This window comes from Conger conger, chromosome 6, assembly GCF_963514075.1.
Source record: "Conger conger chromosome 6, fConCon1.1, whole genome shotgun sequence".
In the NCBI taxonomy this organism is placed as follows: Eukaryota; Metazoa; Chordata; class Actinopteri; order Anguilliformes; family Congridae; genus Conger; species Conger conger.
Window position 1 is genome coordinate 2367363 of NC_083765.1, and position 22570 is coordinate 2389932.

The 22570-nt window shown below is 43.8% G+C and overlaps 1 protein-coding gene across 2 annotated transcripts; it reads left to right on the forward strand.

The window, feature by feature from the left end:
• The first annotated feature begins 6428 nt into the window (after nucleotides 1-6428).
• On the forward strand, nucleotides 6429-18050 carry LOC133131124 (uncharacterized). Of its 2 annotated transcripts, none has more exons than XM_061246282.1 (5): nucleotides 6429-6657; nucleotides 7303-7632; nucleotides 11205-11525; nucleotides 12566-12859; nucleotides 14537-18050. In XM_061246282.1, exons 1-5 carry the CDS (start codon nucleotides 6615-6617, stop codon nucleotides 14635-14637), a joined length of 1089 nt encoding a protein of 362 aa, XP_061102266.1. In that variant the 5' UTR covers nucleotides 6429-6614; the 3' UTR covers nucleotides 14638-18050. The 2 variants fall into 2 exon arrangements, with proteins under 2 accessions (XP_061102266.1, XP_061102268.1); XM_061246284.1 differs by lacking the exon at nucleotides 14537-18050 and adding an exon at nucleotides 14212-14236.
• Nucleotides 18051-22570: the final 4520 nt, after the last annotated feature.

Here is a 22570-nt window from a genome sequence, read left to right on the forward strand (position 1 = left end):
CACCCTGCTTCACAGATGAGCTTGTATGTTTTGGACCATGAGCAGGTCCCTTCTTTCTCCACACTTTGGCCTTCCTGTCACTTTGGACCAGGTTAATCTTGGTCCCATCAGTCCATACTGGGGGCGACATGGCTCAGGCAGTAAGAGCAGTCATCTGGCAGTCGGAGGGTTGCCGGTTCGATCCCCCGCCTGGGCTGTGTTGAAGTCTCCCTAAGCAAGACACCTAACCCCCAAATGCTCCTGACGAGCTGGTCGGCGCCTTACATGGCAGCCAATCGCCGTCGGTGTGTGAGTGTGAGTGTGTGTATGAATTGGTGAATGAGAAGCAGCAATTGTACAGTGCTTTGGATAAAGGCGCTATATAAATGTCACAATTTACCATAAAACGTCAGTATATCCCTAGGGCACAATTGGCCACTAAATTTGGAGAAAATGGGGAACAAAAAAACAAATGCAGCCTTCACAGGCAAAACCCAAGGCTAAAACCAAGAGTAGACAATCAGAACTATCAGTCACATGCTCACCTAAAAATTGGGTGGTCTGATACAAAAGGGGTTATGTTCTAAGCTGTTGAACAAATCTAGATGAAAATACCCGGACATAAATGTACAATGTACTGTCATCTCATCTTTTGACCTCAAACTCGATTGTCTTCAGTGTTCAGCAAAAACAAAGGAATTGACCTTGCTGTTCCAATACTTTTGAAGGGGACTGTAAGCCATATCTAAGATATGCCCAAGATATTCTTTTTTTTAATACATAATCAAAATTACATCATCCTCTGTTCGTATGAACAGTTGTAATGTGGTAAACTCTCACTCTTGTGATGTGGTAAACTCTCACTCTTGTGATGTAGTAAACTCTCACTCTTGTGATGTGGTAAACTCACTCTTGTGATGTAGTAAACTCTCACTCTTGTGATATAGTAAATCTCTCACTCTTGTGATGTGGTGAACTCTCACTCTTGTGATGTAGTAAACTCTCACTCTTGTGATGTAGTAAACTCTCACTCTTGTGATGTGGTAAACTCTCTTGTGATGTGGTAAACTCTCTTGTGATGTAGTAAATCTCTCACTCTTGTGATGTAGTAAATCTCTCACTCTTGTGATGTAGTAAACTCTTGTGATGTAGTAAATCTCTCACTCTTGTGATGTGGTAAACTCTCACTCTTGTGATGTGGTAAACTCTCACTCTTGTGATGTAGTAAACTCTCACTCTTGTGATATAGTAAATCTCTCACTCTTGTGATGTAGTAAACTCTCACTCTTGTGATGTAGTAAACTCTCACTCTTGTGATGTAGTAAACTCTCACTCTTGTGATGTAGTAAACTCTCACTCTTGTGATGTAGTAAATCTCTCACTCTTGTGATGTAGTAAACTCTCACTCTTGTGATGTAGTAAAACTCTCATGTTCATTTCCCCCAGGAGCCCACTGGAGAGAGCAGTGCTGAGGCCCGGCCGTAATGGGGGCGGGGTGTTCTCCCCCCCCAGCAGAGAGGGGGGCGGCGGGGGGGACGGGGAGCTGCAGGTGGGGGCCGGGACCCTGCTCTCCCTCCTCTGCCTCTCCACACTCCTCTTCCTGGCAAACTTCCTCCCCTGCGCCCTGCGGGGGAGAGGGAGAAGGAAGGAGAGGGGGAGGGAGAGAGGGAGGGGGGCCCAGTGCCCAGAGGAGGATGGGTGGAGAGAGAAAGCAGGTGATGGTGAGGAAGGAGGAGAAGAAACGGAGGAGCGCATGAGGAGTGGACTTGGCTAGCGGACGACTGTCACCTGTCTGTCACACAGACTGTCGCTCTCACTGTTCCTGTGGCTCAGTACAACTACCCATGTCTCTCTGTGCCTTTAGACCATAAATCCTACACCCCCCCCAGATACACAACATTGGGATTTGTAGTCCTCAATAGGGAGGTAAAGTGGAAGTTCTGCTGAATGGCATTTCAGGTTTACTGCAAAGTGCTATGCTAGCGGATTTCAACATAGACGGCATTGTGTACCAAATGCAACAACAAAGATTACGTTATCTATTCTGGGATGGCCAGTGTCACGGGACGTACCAACACATTCACACACACAATTGCGCTTGACATTAGTTTCAGGTTGCCATCGATAGGCCACTGATTATAAATATATATCCAATTTGTAATCAAGTTTATATGTTAGAATCATGCCAGTTGTCGGATTTTTTAAATCGCACGAGTCGGGACAATAAATCAACACAGACACTATATTCCTTGTATAGTGTGCCTAAACATATTGTCTTATTTGTTTTATGAATATTGTACAGCACTACTACCATAAATAAAGGTAACTTGACACACTGTCGGTGGCATCAGGATGGTCCCTATTGTGGGAATTTCGTCACTTTGAAAGGGAAAGCATCATGGGAGGCTGAGTTTAAGCCTACTGAAATGCCATCGTATTCAGTATATAGCTATGTATATAAACCATGCAAAACATCCCGACTTCAACTATGTAGTTGGCTTATATTTAGCTTTTGCCGCTCTATTTAATAGAGAGCAGTATATCGGAAGTATCATTGCCGATACATCCGTTTTACCTCCCTATAGATTCTACACTTCTCTAGATGGCCAGCTCTGGGAGGTGTAGTCTTCAAATATCTAAGCTCACCAGATAGCCTACCTAGCTTTGTGCGCTTAACACTGAACGTTATCCCTATTGAAGCTGAAACCTTCACTAAACTATTTTATCTTCTGAAAATGCATTAAGGAGTGTGATACTGGCAGATACTGTGACAGAGGGAACTGAGTATATCTAGAGTATGTGTCTTTGTCCCCATTTTTTAAAAGGACTTTAGCTTTGTCAGCACATGTAAAACTGGTGGCGTTTATGTGGCAAGTGTATAAACCACATGAACTGTCTGCTGTTCTCCGGTCTAGTTACATTAGTCACTAATGAGGAAAAGTCAGCAAATTATATGTTTACAAATGGTTTCACTGTTTTTAAATGTTCTAAAATAACTTTTGTGCAGAGAAGATAACTTTCAGAGATCATTTGCCATAACCAGCTAACTAATAACATCGGCAACTTTGTTTCAAATCAATTGACACGCAGAACAGGCTTTACTATATGACAGTATGTTCTATTCAAATGTCATGAAGGAACAAATACTTTGCGTTGCATTTTAGTTGATGGTTTACTATTTACGATGCGTGCCTCCATGGATGCTGCCATTGTTGTGTGACGTCAGACAGGTTCCTTATCGTGAAGTCGGGATAGATGGATTTGAATTTGGACTTTGAGTGATTTTCTATTGCTCTTTTCCGAGTATGAGGTCGGAAAGACTTCCGAGTTGTCTGGAATGCAGCATTAGCTCTGATATTGTCATCTTGACACCGCGTGATGATCGAAGAAGGTGTTTCATCAAACGGAAAAGGTACATTTAAAAAACATGACAAGACAGTTAAAAGTGGTATCAGTTGTGGGGGACTAAGTTCATTAACGCCACATCCCAAGAAGACAACGAGGCTAAACTAGGCTATCGTTAGGATTGTACTTAGCTAGCTATGTAACTACTGTTTACGTTAGCTATGTAAAGTATTTAGCTATGTAAGGTTCCAAAACATTTCTGGGGACCCTTATGAACTACTGCTGCAGACTGTGCAAGCACTAAATGGCAATATTAACTTACCTACTACATTAAGTAGATATGTCTAAATTAGTTTGGTGGGCAATCTATGAGATTGTTTGAGATTAGCCTACATTTGAAAACATTTGGTCCAGAAAAACAATGGGGTAAAAATATCCTAAATAGGTTTTTGTCCATCCTCTAGGTGGCGGTGTACGCACCCATTGCATTATGCAGACTTCCCAACGTATTTCCCCTCCTTAAAATCTCCATCTGGCAAAAACAAAGCTGTCATTCTATAACTGCAAAACATTCCTTAAATTCTTACAAAGAACACAATTTATAAGATTGTTTTGTGAATGTTAGAAAACTCTAAATGGAACTATTACATGTTACTGTTTGATGTATGCATAGATGACATGAGTTAAATGGATACATGACATTTTTGGAACATAATTTCAGTCCAATCTACTGTCATCATCAGGCTCCTTGTTTATTATATGTATACATACTGACTGTGAAACATTACAGTAATTTAACCTGTAAAGGTAAAATGCATGGAACGCCCCTTCCCAGCTCAGCCCCATATGACTTTGTCCCAAATGTATTCAAACCTTGGTGATGCCCCTGCATCTGTGGATTTAATTTTTGTGAATGCATTTCTTATGTGAATGTTTATGTGAATGTTTATGTGTGTCGGATTAGGTTATTCTCTGCATGGCCATGCTTTTCACCACTGGTGTTTTTTGCCAAAAACTATTTTTGTCTCATCTCACCATAGAAACCAGTTCCAATCAAAGTTCCAGGGATGTCAATGAACTCCAGACACTTACAGTACATTTACAATACAGTACATTAGATGCTCCAAAATCTACAGTTAGATGAAACCTCCATGCCAAACCCTAACCCCAGCCCTCCCAGCAAAAATTGAATGGTTTGAGGAACAAATGCTTTTTTTGTGAGCAATCAAGAAATTCAATTGAAACTCAGTTGAACATCAACGGCTTCAAGCCAAGTTACACTTTGAAATGGAGAAAACTTGATAAAATGGCTTTTACATGATACAACCAGGCAACATAAGAAGCGTTTGGATGCTTTCCAGATTTCTCATACGCATATTTGTTTATTTGTCAGGGACAATACTTACAAACATTGTTATAGTTAAAAAACATGAATAGTTTCTAGCCAGAAATGAGCCAGATCTAATTTTCAACCCTGGTTAGTCTTTTGCATTTTAAAATCAAAATTATTTTGGTAATAAAATGAGATTAATTGCAACTGGATATAGAAAGGAAAAGGAAAGTATAGTAGTTTGAATGAGATTTACAGCATAAATGCATGAGGTGTAAGACATGTCCATGGTCAGTGGATGCAAATCTGATTCTGTTCATGCCATTGTTTTATGTTTTCTTTCAAAGACCCTGGGCTCTGTTTGTGTTTTAATTTCAGGTAGAGCATTCCATGGTTTTTATCGTTTGTGACTTTTACTGCTAAATTTGGTTGACCTTGTGGTACTCGTAGTAGTGACCTGTTAAATGTGACTAAATTATAAATTGTAGCTACCATGTAGTAGACACCTACAGCCAACAAACGTGTCAGATACTGACTTAGCGGTCACAATTATTGGCACCCTTAAAGATTCTTATCAATAAAATCTCACAAAGTGAAGTCAACTTCACCATGTAGATATGAGACTATGTCCTAAAGAACTGTGTTGTAGCCTTCCATGGCTTCCTTTTTCACAGGGGTATAAAACATGCTTTTAAAATAAATTTTTCATCAAAGGAATCAAACTCTCAAATTAAAAGAAACAAATGTTTGGTTTCCTTCAAAAATCAGGCAATCGATCAAACGATAGATAAGTATTTCCATATATATTAGACTTACTACTATCATGTGATCTGTGAGAGTCCTCTAGTGGTCAGAAAATGCCACTGCACCCCTCTCCTATCTACCTCAAGCTTGACCTCCCTTGCAGGTTTCTCCAACACAGTTCTGTACAAGGCCCGATGGTGTTGTAGCCTCTCGACTGTGACCTCCTCTCTATGCGTCCTCAAGAACAGAACAGCCTATAATACCATGGGACATCATCAGCCCTGGGCCCACAATGGTCCCACCCAAACACCTGTCTTATTGCCGCCCCAACCCATATTTTCAAAATACATTTACATTTGTGCAGACCCAACAAGTATCAAAAATGCCCTTTACAAATAAAACTCCCCACTTCTACTGGCAAAGACAACCTGTCCCTATGTGACAAACAGCCCCATGAAACAGTTTTCAGTAAAAAAGAATATATATTGTAGTCACCAAATAAGTTCTACATTTGTAGAAATTTGACATATGTATTACAAAGACGGCTATAGGCTATATATTTGATATGAAAAGTTACAAAGTAAATGTGACAACCCAAAAGTGCACTAGAATTGTAGCTAGTGACCACATGCTGTAGCCTAGCTAAAGAAAACCCTGGATAAATGATAGTACTCCCTTCACAGCTTTGGTGATAATTATTTGAAGATTAATTTATAGTGTAGAAGTATAGAAGAAAAACATCAATGGGTTGGAACTGAACTTTTTGAAACATTAACCCCAAACCCCCCGCCCCCCCTCCTCCCCCCTTTTCAATGATGTGTGTCTTATTCATTACATAACCATTTGGGTGAACCCCAAAACTGAACAGTTTGATGCCAAAATATTTGTACAGTGCCTTCTAACACAGTAAATGATTCAGCGACGAAGGAGCGAACGCCTCCTTGCTTGAGCCAATGAAAAAAGAAGGGCTAGGATCCAAAAGCGAAACTAAAAGCAGATCAAGCTAATCGTCATTTTGGTCAACGTTTCCTGATTAGCAGAACTAGCCAGTAGAGCCAAGGCGTTTAGCTACCGAATTTTGCTGTTTGATTTATTGGACACTAAATGGTACATAGTTTCATAGTCGGAAAGGAAATTAAGGGGATTTTACATAATAGTTTTCTGTTCTTTCAAAATACCTTTGCAGACATTTTAGTAGCGACTACCCTACCCGGAAATGAGGGGTGCAGCTTTGCACATGGTCGTTCTGCTGTTGCTGGGTGAGTAGCTACAGATCGTGCTACATTTTGCATTAATGAAAGGGTTTTAAAGATGTTTGACCTGCGAATGAATATAACATCAGATCTACCTAAATACAGGCAAATAAGTTGTCTCTGAAACAATTTGTTCCAATTTGTGACATGCCTGCAAATATTTAGATTAGTTAAAGAATTTGTGTCCTCAGAACCATTTATTGTTTAACCTATCAATCTTAACTGGACACATCTGGACAATGAGAAACACCTGTCAGTCACTTGTTCCAATACTTTTGATCAAAATTGGGTGCTCTGATACAAAAGGTGATATGTTCTAAGTTGTTTAACAAATCTCGATAAAAATACTAGGAAATAAAAGCTGAAATTTAGATCTCGTATATATTTTGAGCTCAAACTCAATTGTCTTCAGTGTATAGCAACAACAAAGGAATTGACCTTCCTGTTCCAATACTTTTGGAGGGGAAAGTACATGCCAATGACAAGTACAGAAACAAATCCAGAAAATGTTTTTCCCAAATATTGTGGAGGCCACGGTATATTTACTTTGTTATTTTCCTTTGGGCATGAAAAGCCCAGCACTGTGAGATTTTTCTCTTAATCTGATTGAACATCCAGTTTCCCCACTTTCTCTCATTTCCCCGCTTCTAGCCCTGCAACAAACATGTTCAGCCCACCCAGTGTTTTTATATGCACGCGTTGGCCAGTCCATCACCCTCCCCTGCAGTGGAGAGCCCAATAGGGTTGTGGAATGGTATTTTCAACAGCCTGTGCTCCCTGATTGGCTGCTTGTGGCCAAACTCCACAATGGATCCATTTCCCCAGGACCTGGCTTCCAGGAACGGGTGAAGTCCATCTGTGAGGAGCAGCCAGGAAACTACAGCCTGGTCCTCAGTCCTGTGAGGTATGATGACCTAGGCATTTACGAATGCCGGGACAAGGATGGGTCCATTCTTTCAGATGTGAAGCTACAAATTTCTGGTAAGTGCATATTGCCTTTTTTTCCTGCAAATGTGGTTAATTTCTTTTGGTGCTCATGGATTTCAGTTTCATTTCCCAAAATGTTTTTTGTTGATGATGTATATTATTATTCTGGATCATTCCAGTCTGTAGAAAACCCACAAACCATGGGCTGTATCCAGCCATTCATCTACCCCAAGCAACATGGTTCACCTGTTCAAATCTTATATTCTCTCTCCCTCTCCATTTCAAATGACTTTTATTGACATGGTAAGGTACACTCACATTGTTCCATCAAAGAATGCTTTGACAAACATAACAGGCAATAATAATTTAACTACAATAAACAATACAATTCAGGAGACATCATACATGTAGAGGTGAACACAAAAATGTCAATGAACTATAATCATTTTGCTTTCTGGTGTCATTGTTTCTCGCTGTCCCTATATTGTGCTGCCACATCCCCTCCTCTCTCCCAGAAGGAATGGTAGCCTCTCTGTGTCTGAGAGTCTCAGATTGTGGTTTGACTTCTTTTATTTTGGGGAAATACATTGACCTTGCCGGCGGCACGGATGGTGCAGTGGGTAGCACTGCCGCCTCACAGCAAGGAGGTCCTGGGTTCAAATCCCCGTCGGCCGGGGCCTCTCTGTGCGGAGTTTGCATGTTCTCCCCGTGTCTGCGTGGGTTTCCTCCGGGTACTCCGGTTTCCTCCCACAGTCCAAAGACATGCAGGTTAGGCCGATTGGAGAGTCTAAATTGCCCGTAGGCATGAGTGTGTGAGTGAATGGTGCGTGTGCCCTGTGATGGACTGGCGACCTGTCCAGGGTGTATTCCTGCCTTTCGCCCAATGCATGCTGGAATAGGCTCCAGCCCCCCTGCGACCCTGATCAGGATAAGCGGGTTCAGAGAATGGATGGATGGATGGACATTGACCTTGCCTTACTGTATTCGTCACATTTCATGAGGAAACTCGGTCTCCTCCTCTTCAGTGTTACAGAGTGAGCACAACCTGGCCTCTCTGGCCAGCCTGCTCTGCCAGAGTCCACCTGTCTCAATGGCCAGGTTGTGTTCATTGAGTCTATATTTATGTTCCTTGAAACCAAGGAACACCTTTACAACCAACTATATCATATACTTCAGGCCTTGAAAGAAAAGGACATCATGATTTTGATGGGAGACATGAATGCAAAGATGGGAGGAAACAACAATGGCAACAAACTAATAATGGGAAGACAAGGACTAGGAACCCTGAACGAAAATTCTCCAGAGGGACCAAGGCGACAGCACAGAAGGAATATGAAGCAGCAAACAAAGAAGTGAAGAAAAGTGTCAGAAGGAACAAGAAGTACATCGAGGATCCAGCACAACAGGCAGAGGAAACAGCAGGAAAAAACAATCTGAAGGAACTCTACTTAACCACAAAAAAGCTCATTGGCAAGTTCAAACAAACACAAGCACACATTTAAAAACTCACAGGGGACACTCCTCACAAGACCAGTTTAAGAGGTGGACAGAACACTTTAGTCCACTGCTCAATAGGCAGCCTCCTCAACTGACAGCAGAAATTCCACCAGCCATAACCTGTTGGAGATAAACTGCAACCCCCCCACCGAGACAGAAATCAAGAAAGCCATTAAGGCCTTGAGAGGAGGCAAGGCAGAGGGACCGGATGAGATACCAGCCGAAGGCAGATATTGAAACCTCCCCCAGCATGCTTCACCATCTCACGCCAATCATCTGGGAGGAAGAAAATGTCCCGTCCGACTGGAGAGATGGCTACATTGTGAAGATTCCTAAGAAAGAGGACCTTAGGGAGTGCAAAAACTACCAAGGACTAATGCTGCTTTCAACACGAGGGAAGGTGCTCAACCGCATTCTACTGGAGAGGCTCCAGAAGGCAGTTGTGGAGAAACTGTGGGAAAACCAGGCTGGCTTCAGGAATAACCAGGGCGACATGGCTCAGGCAGTAGTCTGGCAGTTGGAGGGTTGCCGGTTCAATCCCCCGCCCGGGCTGTGTCAAAGTGTCCCTGAGCAAGACACCTAACCCCTGAATGCTCCTGACGAGCTGGTCGGCGCCTTGCATGGCAGCCAATCGCCATCGGTGTGTGAGTGTGTGTATGAATGGGTGAATGAGAAGCATCAATTGTACAGCGCTTTGGATAAAGGCGCTATATAAATGCAAAACCAAAACCAATAACAGATCCTGTGGAGATCAAATAGCCCCCCTCAGGATTATCATCAAACAATCCATCGAATGAAACTCCCCTGTCTATGTCAATTTCATAGATTTTGAAAAGGCCTTTGACTATGTGGATGGGGAGATGCTGTGGAAATTGATGGCGCACTGGGGGCAACATGGCTCAGGCAGTAAGAGCAGTCATCTGGCAGTCAACAAACTACAGACATTCATTAACCGCCACTAACATTCTCAACAAACTACAGACATTCATTAACCGCCACTAACATTCTCAATGAACTACAGACATTCATTAACCGCCACTAACATACTCAACAAACTACAGACATTCATTAACCGCCACTAACATTCTCAACAAACTACAGACATTCATTATCCGCTGCCTACGATGCCTCCTGGGAATATACTGGCCCAACACCATCTCAGACGCCAACCTACGGAAACAATAGAAATTCAAATCAGGAGGAGGAAATGGAATTGGATAGGTCATACACTCAGAAGACAAAACAAATCTATCACAAACCCACAAGGCAGGAGGAAGAGAGGAAGACCTAGAACCACCTGGAGAAGAACCACAGAACAGGAGATGAAGGAGGAAGGGCTGGCATGGCAACAACTGGAGCGGAGGGCACAAGACCGGACAGGATGGAGGGGTCTCATCGAAGACCTATGTTCCTCAGGGAATTTAAAGGCCTAAGAAAAGAAGTAGAATTTCAGTTATTTTTCTTCATGGTGTAGAATGCCCTGCGTGCTTTCTCCTTCAGTTCCTGTACTGTTCCTGTATCCAGTTGATCTTATTTTTAAACTCAAGTAACTAACTGTGTTTTATTGTTTTATTTCCTAAATTGAATCTGGCATAGGCCAGGTTTGACAGTGCTTCTCTACCAGAACCAGGCTCTGTCATCGTCCATGTTCTGTGGGCGACAGCAGAACCAGGTCATTTGCGTAGAGAATTAATTGTATTGCTTTGTCATCAAGGTGTCATTGAGTCTAGGTGCTGCAGATTGCTCCAGCACTGTGGCCAACTCATTGATATAAATGCTGAACAGAGTGGGACTCAAGCTGCAACCCCTGAGAGAAGAATTCTGTACTTTTGTTTCTGATTTTGACTGCGTATTTGTTTTTAGTGTACATTGATATAATTATATCATGTACTTCACCCCCTACACCATTCTGTGTGTTTATTATGCGACATAGAACCCTTCCCAAATGACTGTTCACACAAATGCCTAGGTAGTTGTTGGTCTAATTTGACTCTGCTTTTAAATATAAATGGTAATTAATCCTTGATTCCAGTTTTCAGGGAAATAACCCAGGCTCAGAATCAAATGGCTTTAAAATCACCTTTTGTAATTTTTGGTTGCTGTATTTTTTTTTTCTCTCCCTCTCTCAGTCCCAGTAAGTGTTTCCATAGCGGTGGGAATGTCTGCCAGTCTGCCTTGCTATGGGGGCATTAGTAAACAAGCGCATGCTGTTGATCTGGATATCCTCTGGAAAAAAGATGGAAAGATGGTTTACCAGCTCTATAACAACACCATCACCTATGGGCCCGGGTTCGAGAGCAGAGCTTCAGTTTCCCCAGAACAGGCTCTCCATGGAAACATGTCTCTAACCATCAAACAGACACAGTTTTCAGATCAAGGTGACTACCAGTGCTCCTACAGCAGTCCAAAAGAGAGAGGGACCCCAGATTCTGCCAGGCTCCATGTTACAGGTAAAATACACTTTACAGGGTCTTTGCTGCTCTCTAAGTCTTCTTCGAACAGTTGATTGAGATGCCTTCACCCCTGCCCTGTGGAGATTGTTTGTCATGTCACTGATGGATGTTTTGGGGATTTTCTTCACAGCTCTCAAAATGTTTCTCTCATCAACTGCTGTTGTTTTCCTTGGTCGACCTGTTCGATGTCTGTTGCTCAGCATGCCAGTGGTTTCCTTGCAGGACATTCCCAGTTGTTGTACATGCTATCCCCAATGCCTGTGCAATGGCTCTGATTTCCTCTCTTTTCTAAGCTTCAAAATGGCTGCTTTTCTCCCACAGCTCTCCAGTCTTCATGTGGGTTTATCTTTTTTTAACACAAATGCAGTCTTCACAGGCAAAACCCAAGACTAAAACCAAGAGTAGACATTCAGAACTATTTATTGTTTAACCAATCAACCTAAGAGGGCACATTTGGGCAACAAGAAATACCTGTCAGTCACATATTCCAATACATTTGCTCACCTAAAAATTAGGTGGTCTGATACGAAAGGTGTTTAATAAATCCATCCATTATCTTAACCCGTTTATCCTGAACAGGGTCGCTGGAGCCTATGTACCAGGGTCGCTGGAATACACACTGGACAGGTCGCCAGTCCATCGCAGGGCACACACACCACTCACTCACTCACACTCATAACCACGGGAAACACGGGGAGAACATGCAAACTCCACACAGAGAGGCCCCGGCCGACTGGGATTCGAACCCAGGACCTCCTTGCTGTGAGGCGGCAGTGCTACCCACTGCACCATCCTTGCCTCCCATTTGTTTAATAAACATTTTTTGAAAAGCTGAAATTTGGATCTGTCATGTACATCTTTTGACCTCAAACTCAATTGTCTTCAGTGTATAGCAAAAACAAAGGGTTGTCCTTGCTGTTTTGGAGGGGACTGTATTACCCTATATTGTACTTTTTTACAAGCATGTTCATATTCCCTGCAAATGTCCATGAGAATGAAAACCTGCAAATATGTAAAAGATGTGTCTGCCCTCCCAGACCACCCACCCCAGATCCTCACAGTGAAGGCTGGTGAAGAGCTCTCGGTACGGCTCCGTACCACAGACCCAGTGAGGGTAACATTCACAGGCCCTGGTCTGGACAAGGTGCTGATGGCCGACTCTAACAAAGACCCAGTCACATATGGGGAGCACTGTGGTCAGAGATGTGAGGTTCTGGGCCAGGAAAACACCTTTCTGCTGAGGCGTGTAACACCGGAGGATGCCGGGGTCTACACAGTGACTGATTCTGAGACCAACAGGACCATCAGCATCGTCTTTCTACAAATCTCAGGTATCATCGAGAAGCTCATTGTGTTCCTCCTGACCCAGGGCATGGCATCTTACTGGTGCTCTCTTATTACACTGGGTGCTGTAAGCCATTGGGTAAATACAGGGTAATTAATAAAAATAACAACAAACATTAGGGCTGACCCCAGTGGCCGACTAGCCGAAGCATCAGCCAGGACCGGGACTGTCGAATATTCACAGGCAAATGCAGTTCCCTTGTGCATTAGCAGAAGTGTCTGGTTGTGTGGTGTGCTGCTATGGCAAATCATTCCTTAGCAATAGGCAGACTAGAGCTGACGGCACCTGTGTGAAATGTACCTGTTTGAGTGAAGCAGAGGCGGCTCTCAGTCGATGGAAGCTGAGCGTTCTCATTGGAATAGGTCTTGATATCAGAGGTTTGCGTGATATCAAGCCGGGCTGGAGGGAGTGGTGGAGGGGTGAGGGACTATGGAAGTCGGTCTGCTGGTTCGGCTTGGTCGTGGCCTGATTTTTATAAGCCGTCTCTCCTTACAATGTGTGAGAAATCAACTCATTTGAAAAGTTGAATTTGCCTAACTAGCCGCTAGTCTACTGATAAATGTTGAGAAACAGACAAGAGAAAGCATGAGAGAACCATTATCTTACTAACTAGCTCAATTTAGACCGTTTATGCTGGTATTTTATGGAGTTAAGATGAATAATTGATGTTCACCTCGAAGTTGGTCCCATTTGACAACGGTTGAATGACAAACTGCACATTTTACGTGATTGAATTTGCACTGGTGCAGCCCCTGCGGGGTCAATACTCCACATGCCAACAGGAAGCGGCACTATCTTGCACCTTGTTCCCCGGAGTCAAAATGGCTGCCACAGACAAATGACATGCCTAGGGCGACAGCACCAAGAAAAAAAACGGACTAACAGGAAGAAACCTTGAGCAGATCCGAACTCAGGAGGGGGAGCCCATCTGCTTCTGGCTGGCACTGTGCAAACAGTGGGCGTAACAGTAGTATTATATGTAATATAGAAATAAATTAAATTAATGAATTCAATCATTAATTATGAAATTATATATTCTGCAAATAATAATTATGCAGATGACAAATATAGATGATTATCCGGGAAGGTCCGTTCTTGGCACAGGCAGGGCAGAAGTGGCAGGTCAGCTGGGGTCGGCTGGGGTCAGCTGGGGTCAGCTGGGGTCAGCTGGAGTCAGCTGGGGTCAGCTGGGGTCAGCTGGGGTCAGGGTGTGCTGCTTGAGCTGCTGCTCCAGATTGAATGTGTGGCTGAACCAAAGGTCCATGACTGCAGTGACTCTGCCTGCACTGTGACCTCTGACCTCTGACCTCTGACCTCTGATCTGATCGTCACATTCAGGTGCATGTTAATGGATGACGGCATAGACACTCTGGATCTCTAGCGCCACCGTGTGGCCTGATGGTGGGGGTTCAGCACCCGGCATTGCTGCTGTGCAGCTGTATTTAATATTTACATTATTGGCATTTGGGAGATGAATTTATGACTATGAATGACTATTTATTATTCTTATTGTGTGCTCTGCTGCATTTCTCCCAATTGAGCCCTCTGTCTCCATGTTCTCTATCTGCCCTCTGTCTCCATGTTCTCTCTCTGCCCTCTGTCTCCATGTTCTCTATCTGCCCTCTGTCTCCATGTTCTCTCTTTGGCCTGCCTCCCTCTACAGGAAAGACTACAGGAGCAGTGTATTTGATCGTGTTGGCAGTGTTCTTTGGTTGTTTGGGCTCCATTGGCCTTGCAGTCTGGATGTACTGCAAAAACAGATGAGAGGCTAACAGACGAATGGCTGTACAGGGAATCACATACCAACCAGCCGCAGTGGAAGACCCTGCAGCAGCAGAACTGCAGCAGCCTGAAGTCCCTGAGCCCTCTCTCTCCCAGCTTGCTGACCCCCAAAACCCTCCTGTCCAAAACGGATCCTACAGAACCCCATCTCCCTGTGTCCAAAACGGATCCCACAGAACCCCATCTCCCTGTGTCCGAAATGAATCCCACAGAACCCCATCTCCCTGTGTCTGAAACGGGGCCTTCAGACCGGACTGAAGTGCAGGAGAAGAAGAGCAAAGAGGTGCAGGGGTCTTGGCCATGGTCAATGAACGACTGAGGCAGAGGGAGAGTGACAGATGGACGTCCCGTGACGTGGTTGACGAGAATGGCTGCCATCCCCGCTTGTAACTTGCTTCAAAACTCGACAAAGAGCCCAAACCTATTTTAATTATTTTGTTAAAAAGTAGAGTGCAATAATGCCAAATAGCACTAGAAACAACGCAAACTCCTCTAAATCTGGGGGGGAGAAGCCTAGCGAAGTGGCTAATCTAGCTAACCAGAAGAAGCTAACATTCCCTCGTGTTGAACCTAACGTTAACATTGTTGATGGCCATGTTGATAAAGTTGGTTCCTTCCCAAAAGAAGCGGGCGAAGAGCTCGCAAAACTTAATTCTAATTCTAATTCTAGAAAAGTCTGAGGCCCACGACAACAAACTAGAGGCTATTCGGCTGACCACAAGTGCAACAGACGGCAAATTAGCTGATATTGCCAACCGCATTTCACGGACCAAGCTGAGTGTATTTCAAGCGTCATGTTTTGCAGACGCAATTTAGTTGTGTGTAATTTTATTGTGTTTATTGTGTTACACCCAGTGTAAGTTTTATTGTTGTGTGTTATTTAGTTTATTTTTGTGTGGTGATGTTATGTATTAGGTCAGTATGGGTTCAGCAGAATTTGCATGATATCATGTTATGGCAATTAGCAGTACAACTAGCTTAAAGTTAATGAGCTGGAATGTCAGAGGCCTCCAAGGTGTGGTTAAGAAGAAGAGAATATCAACTTTCATTAAATCCAAAAAGTGTGACATAGTATTTATGCAGGAGACCCACCTGTTAGTAAATGAATCCCAGAAGCTTTGCAAGGATTGGGTGGGCTTTGTGGGGGCGGCTTGTAGTAGTAGCAGGAGCAGAGGGGTTGCAATATTAGTAAATAAGTAGGGCTGTCAAAATAACGCGTTAATTTCGATTAATTAATTATAGAGTAAATAACGCGTTAAAAAAATTAACGCAATTAATGATGCGCTGTGATGCCCTTGACCCCGTACGTCACTGGCCAGGAGCTTTGCAAACAAGATGGAGGCTGATGAGAACACGTTGCTTGGCGTATTGAATGGGGAATATACATTCAAAAAACGGCCGGATGGAACTGTTGACAGGAGTACGGTTCTGTGCAATTTGTGCAGCAAGGAATTCGCGTACCATCGGAGTAACTCGAGCCTAAAATATCACCTCAACGCAAAACACATAGCAGTGAGCTCGGTGGTCCGCTCAGCGACTGATGCTAGCGTTAGCAACCAGGCTCGTCAAGCCACACTGGAGGAGGCGTTCAGACGCCACCTGAGCAAGTCTAGTAGTGACCGATTGACCAACTCACTCGCAAAATGGGTTGCAATGGACTGCAGGCCAGTTTCGGTGGTCGAGGACAGGGGGTTAAGGGAGGCGTTGCAGATTGCGTCCACCGACACAACTTACAAGCCGCCATCGAGAGGCACAATTGTGTCAAAAATCCATCAGCTATACGACGCCGAGAAGACTACTAAAGCTGGTGTGTTGGCGAAGGCTGAATATATTGCCCTGACAGGGGATCATTGGACCTCGGTGAGCAATCAGAATTACCTCGGCATGACTGCACACATTAGTGACAGTAAGTGGAAGCTTCAGTCATTTGCTTTAACCATGTGACCGAGACGGTCACCAGGCACACTGCGGATGCCTGCGCCGAACAGTTTCTGTCTGTGGCAGACGACTGGAAAGTTCAATATAGTTCATAGTTCAAATGAATTTGCTCACCCAGAATTGGTGGGATACAAAACGGTTGTCTTCTTCCACTATGTATTCCCCCTTGATATTGTTGTTGTTTTTTTTTTAAAGATATTTTTTAGGCCTTTTTCAGCTTTTTTGGACAGTATAGTATAGAGAGACAGGGAGAATGGGAGCGAAAGACATGCGACAAATGTCAGACGGTCTGAGTTGAACCGCCGATGTCGCGGCTCACAATGAGCATGCTCTACAGGCTGCAATCTGCAGGCTGCGCCACCGAGACACCCCTGAGTTTGTGTTCTAAATAGTTTTCAAGTTCAAGTTTCATTTCAACTGTGTGAGTTAATTATTTCATTATTAATTGCTTATCATATTATTAATTGCTTATCCTTTACTAATTGCTTATACTATTATTGGTTGCTTATGCTGGAGTGATCCAGAGCATACACACTTATGAAAGTATCATAACTTGCTTTGTATTAATGGAAACTATTTTCTGTGAACTGTGTGAGTTGAGATGTCTCTCTTCCTTCTCTGCCCTGCGGGCTCTGAAGGCCACAAGGCACTGCGAGGCCTAGAGACAACATGGTAAAGAAGGGATTTATTTTTTCATGTTGTTTTTAAGCCCTGTGTATTTTATTATAGTTTAAGGGTTATTTTTACTTTGACTTATTAAAAATGAGTAATATTTGTACATTCCAAAATTAGTAATATTTGTACCATTGCTGTTGAACTGTGTTCTCTGGTCCTTTTTTGGACAGTGATATGCATCAGCACCTCTGGATCAACAGCATTGTGTGATGAATTGTGGCAGATTTATTATGTCTGGCATTCCTCTTTACCTTGCCATGAAAATAATGTGAATGTATTTGTACTGTTAATTGTTCGACATGGTGCCTTCATAGGGGTCTTCAAGGGGTTTGACATTTTTCAGGATTTTTTTTTTTTTTTTAATGGGCTGATTTTTAAATGTGAAACATTTAGTTCAAACATTTGTAGTTCAAATATTAATTTGGAAGTTGATTGTATTCTTCAAGGGTTCTGATTATCTGTATGTTTACACTAGGACTAGGAACTGTACTGTCCTCTCAGGTCCTCTTCGCACTTGTACTTGTGTTTGATCTGCACTTCGTTGTACATCGCCGTGGATCAGGGTGTGCTAAATGCAGTGTAATGTAATGAGGTGCCTGGATTGGATCACGCCTGTGTGGCCTCCATGATGTGAAGTGGAACTTTGTTTCAGATAAACATGTACATGCTTACTGATTTATTATTGTTATGGTTGTTATTATTGTTATGTACTGTTCAGTATTTTCATATCATTGTATTAATATGATTCATATGTACGTACATTCAATAAGTACAGTTGGGTTACAAAAAATAGCAGTACAACATCAGTAACCTGATGAACCAGTTATTAGTAGTTATATTTCTGCATGGCAAATAATTTAATTGCAGATGTAGTAGCGTAATATAAAAACAACAGACCCAACTGTCATGACATGCACGCTGCTTGTTTTGAGTAATTGGCTCATTCATTGAAAGGGGCGTGTTCAAAATAGTAGCAGTTTATGCAAAAATGTGGAGTTTAGAGCATTCATTCTGTGAAAAAACAGGTGTCATTAATGGTCCTTTATTAAGGAAGAAGGAAAGCAAATGTTTCACATATTGTTATAAAACATATTTCCTTCTGAATTGCTAAGTAAAATGGGCAGTTCCAAACATTGTTCGGAGGAACAACGTCAATTGATAAAAAAGTTGATTGGAGAGGGGAAAACATAGAAGTGCAGCAAATTATAGGATGCTCAGCTAAAATTCTCAAATGGCAACGAAAACCCAAAACGCGGTAGAAAACATGCAACTACTGTTAAAACAGATCAAAGAATAATCAGAATGGCAAAGATTGAGCCATTCAGCAGCTCCAGAAAGATCAAAGATGATCTACAATTACCTGAAAGTGCTGTTACAGTCAGAAGATCAAAACTAAGCTATCAGCAAGAAGCCCCCATTGTTAAAAAAAAATGGCATGTGCAGAATCGATTAAAATTTGCCAAGGAACACATCAATTGGCCCAGAGAAATATTACGAAACATTCTGTGAACTGATGAGAGTAAAATTGTTCTTTTTGGGTCTAGTGGTTGTCAACAGTACGTCAGATGACCCCCGGCTACTGAATTAAAGCCACAGTACACTGTGAAGACAGCAAAGCATGGTGGCACAAAAATCATTGTATGGGGATTTGTTTCATACTACGGTGTTGGGTTTGTATACCAGGGATCATGGATCAGTTTGAATAGATCAAAATACTTGAAGAGGTTATGTTGCCATATGCTGAAGAGGAAATGGCCCTGAAATGGGTGTTCCAACAAGACAATGACCCCAAACACACAAGTTAGCGAGCAACATCTTGGTTCCAGACAAAAAGGATTGAGGTAATGGAGTGGCCAGCTCAATCCCCAGCCTCAACCCCATTGAAAACTTGGTGAACTTGGGGTGACATTAAAAATGCAGTTTCTGAAGCAAAACCTAAAACTTCACAGGAACTGTGGAATGTAGTTTGTTCATCCTGGGCTGAAATACCTGTTTCTAGGTGGCAGAAGTCGGTTGAATTGATGCAATGCAGATGCGCAGCAAAAACAATGGTTATGCAACTAAATATAGTCCAGTAATTTAAAGTGAAGTTAACTCTTTAAAAACCCATCCATCCATCATCTTAACCCGCTTATCGTAAAAAGGGTCGCAGGCGGGCTGGAGCCTATCCCAGCATACATTGGGCGAAAGGTAGGAATACACCCTGGACAGGTTGCCAGTCCATCACAGGGCACACACACCATTCACGCACACATGCTATTAAAAGCTATTAAAAAATGTTTTGTAATACACTGCAATTTATTTGAACACAACTGTACATTTGTAGTTCATGCCAATAAAGCAATTTGAATTTGACTGATGGGATTCAAATTCAATGAGATTGACAGAGGGAGACGGAGAGGGAGCCAGTGACAGGGAGAGAGACAGAGGGAGAGAGAGGGTGACAGGGAGAGTGACAGAAGGAGAGAGAGAGGGTGGCAGAGGGAGAGAGTACACAATGGCCTTTATCACATTAACTTGGATATATGTCTGCACTGCTCTCCTTGAGAAAAGTTGTTGTTGGGGCCCAAGAACTGAGCCCCGCGGGACTCCAGTTTGTAGGGGGTGAGGGTCGGAGACTAAGCCCCTCCAAGTCACCTGGTCGGAGCGACCAGAGAGGTAGGAAGAAAACCAAGTGAGTGCAGACCCTGTGACACCCATCCCAGACAGCGATGAGAGCAGAATCTTATGGTTGACTGTATCGAAGGCGGCCGACAGGTCGAGGAAGATGAGGACAGAGGAGAGGGATTTGGCTTTAGGAGAGTGGAGTGCCTCAGTGACCACGAGCAGGGCGGTCTCAGTGGAGTGGCCACTCTTGAAGCCAGACTGGTTGGGGTCATGGAGATTGTTGTGAAGAAGATAAATGGACAGTTGGGAGCAGACCGCCCATTCCAGAGTTTTAGCGAGAAAGGGAAGAAGAGAGACAGGCCGGTAGTTGTTCAGGGCAGAGGGGTCAAGAGTAGGTTTTTTGAGCAGGGGAGTGACTCTGGCCCTCTTCTAGGAAGAGGGCATGGTGCCGGAAGAGAGGGAGGTGTTGATTAGAGAGGAGAGAAAAGGGAGAATGTCATCGGATATAGACTGTAGGGGAGAGGGGATGGGGTCAAGAGGACAGGTGGTCGGGTGGTGGGAGTTTCAATGTGTCGGCGTCAGAGAGGGGAGAAAAGGAGGCTAGGGAGTAGGGGAAGGTAGGAGGGTCAGCAGGGGGAGAGGGTTGTGAGAAGGAATTGCGAATGGCATCAACCTTCTTTTAAAAGAAGGAGACAAAGTCATCAGGTGTGAGTGATGAGGGGGGTGGGGGGGGGTGGGGGGCAGAAGAGAGGAGAAGGTTGAAAACAGTTTGCGGGGATTAGAGGCGGCCGCGTTAATTTTCGAGTGAAAAAAGGAAGATTTAGCTAGAGAGACAGAGGAATGGAAAGATGATAGGAGGGCATGGAAGGAAGCCATATCCAAAAGCCAAGGACTGGGGGGGGAGGCCCGAGCTAGTTTGGTGGTGAGGGGACACAGAGAGTCAAAGGAAGATGAGAGGGAGGACATGAGAGTTGTAGCAGCATCATCGGGAGACAGTCGAGAGAAAGACTCCGTGGATGGTAGGGAAGAGAGGATTGTAGATGAGAGAGTGGAGGAAGACATGTGGCGTAGGTTCCGCCAACAGGTGACAGTGGATGGTGGGAGAGATGGATGGGTGGAAGAGAAAAAGAGATGAAGGAGTGGTCAGATATATGGATTGGTGTTACAGAGAGGTTGGTTGTTGTGCAGCTCCTTGTGAAGATGAGGTCAAAAAGGTTGTCTGCTTTGTGGGTGGGAGGGGAAAGAGTGAGGGTAAGGTCAAAAGAAGAGAGGAGGGAGAGAAAGGTAGACTGGGTGGACTCTGAGTTGAGGTTGAAGTCACCCAGGAGGATCAGGGGGGTGTCATTGACTGGTGAGGAGCTGAGGAGGATGTCCATCTCATCCAAGAAGCTCCCCAGAGGACCCGGGGGGCGATAAACAACAATAAACAGTTTGCACGGCAAAGTAACAGAAACCGCATGAAATTCAAAAGAGGAGAAGGCGAAGGATGAGGAGAAGACACTAGATCTCCATGAGGATGAGATTAGGAGACCTGTGCCACCTCCTCTGCCAGAAGTTCTGGGTGTGTGGGGAAAAGAGAAGGCAGAGGAAAGGGCAGCCGGGGTGGCCGTGTTCTCTGGTGAGAGCCACGTTTCAGTTAAAGCAAGAAAGTCAAGGTTGAGGTGGAAGGCATAGGCAGATATGAAGTCTGCTTCCTGGACGGCAGACTGGCAGTTCCAGAGGCCACCAGCCACACAGAGATCAATACCAGCGGATCTGGGAGGGAAGATGAGGTTAGAGATACTGCCCATGTTGGCGGGAGGCGAACCTCCTACCTGACTGGGACCTGGGGAGAGGAGAGAGGACAGGGGTGGGAAGGAAACACAGGGAGGGAACTAGGGAGGACAAGAGGAATACTACGTAGTGAAATGAGGGCAGGCAGCAAAAACAAAATCAATCATCAGGCTCTCAGACAGCCTCGATGGACACCCGTAGATAGACACCCTCGACTTTGTACGCCTGTGACTTTGTACGCCTGCGACTTTGTATGCCGAGACAAGTAGCCGAGGCTGCCGCTGGTGCGCTACACAACTGCTTAAATAACACTGACACTGAATCACAGAAAATGTTACAAACCCACTGGAGAACACTAATGCACACTGAAGTGAGTTCAGGTGTGCCAGTAATTATACCCTAAGCAAGGTGCAAACTATTGGCTCCTCCTACAACAAAAGCTGTGGCCTGCCAGCCAGTAAAAACAATAGCCTAACTTAATAGCCTAGCTCACCTGAGAGAAACAAACACCTAACCCAGTTTCACTGTAATCTAAATAAACACCACTTGTATTAGCTAACAAACAAACAAATACACAGCAGAACACTATAATGAGAACTTAAACTGAATTTAGAAACAGCAAACAAACAAATGATACCTAACTAATCCAGGAGTAAATGCTACCAACCCACTGCAGAACACTAATGCACACTGAAGTGAGTTCAGGTGTGCCAGTAATTATACCCTAAGCAGGGTGCAAACTATTGGCTCCTCCTACAACAAAAGCTGTGGCCTGCCAGCCAGTAAAAACAATAGCCTAACTTAATAGCCTAGCTCACCTGAGAGAAACAAACACCTAACCCAGTTTCACTGTAATCTAAATAAACACCACTTGTATTAGCTAACAAACAAACAAATACACAGCAGAACACTATCATGACAA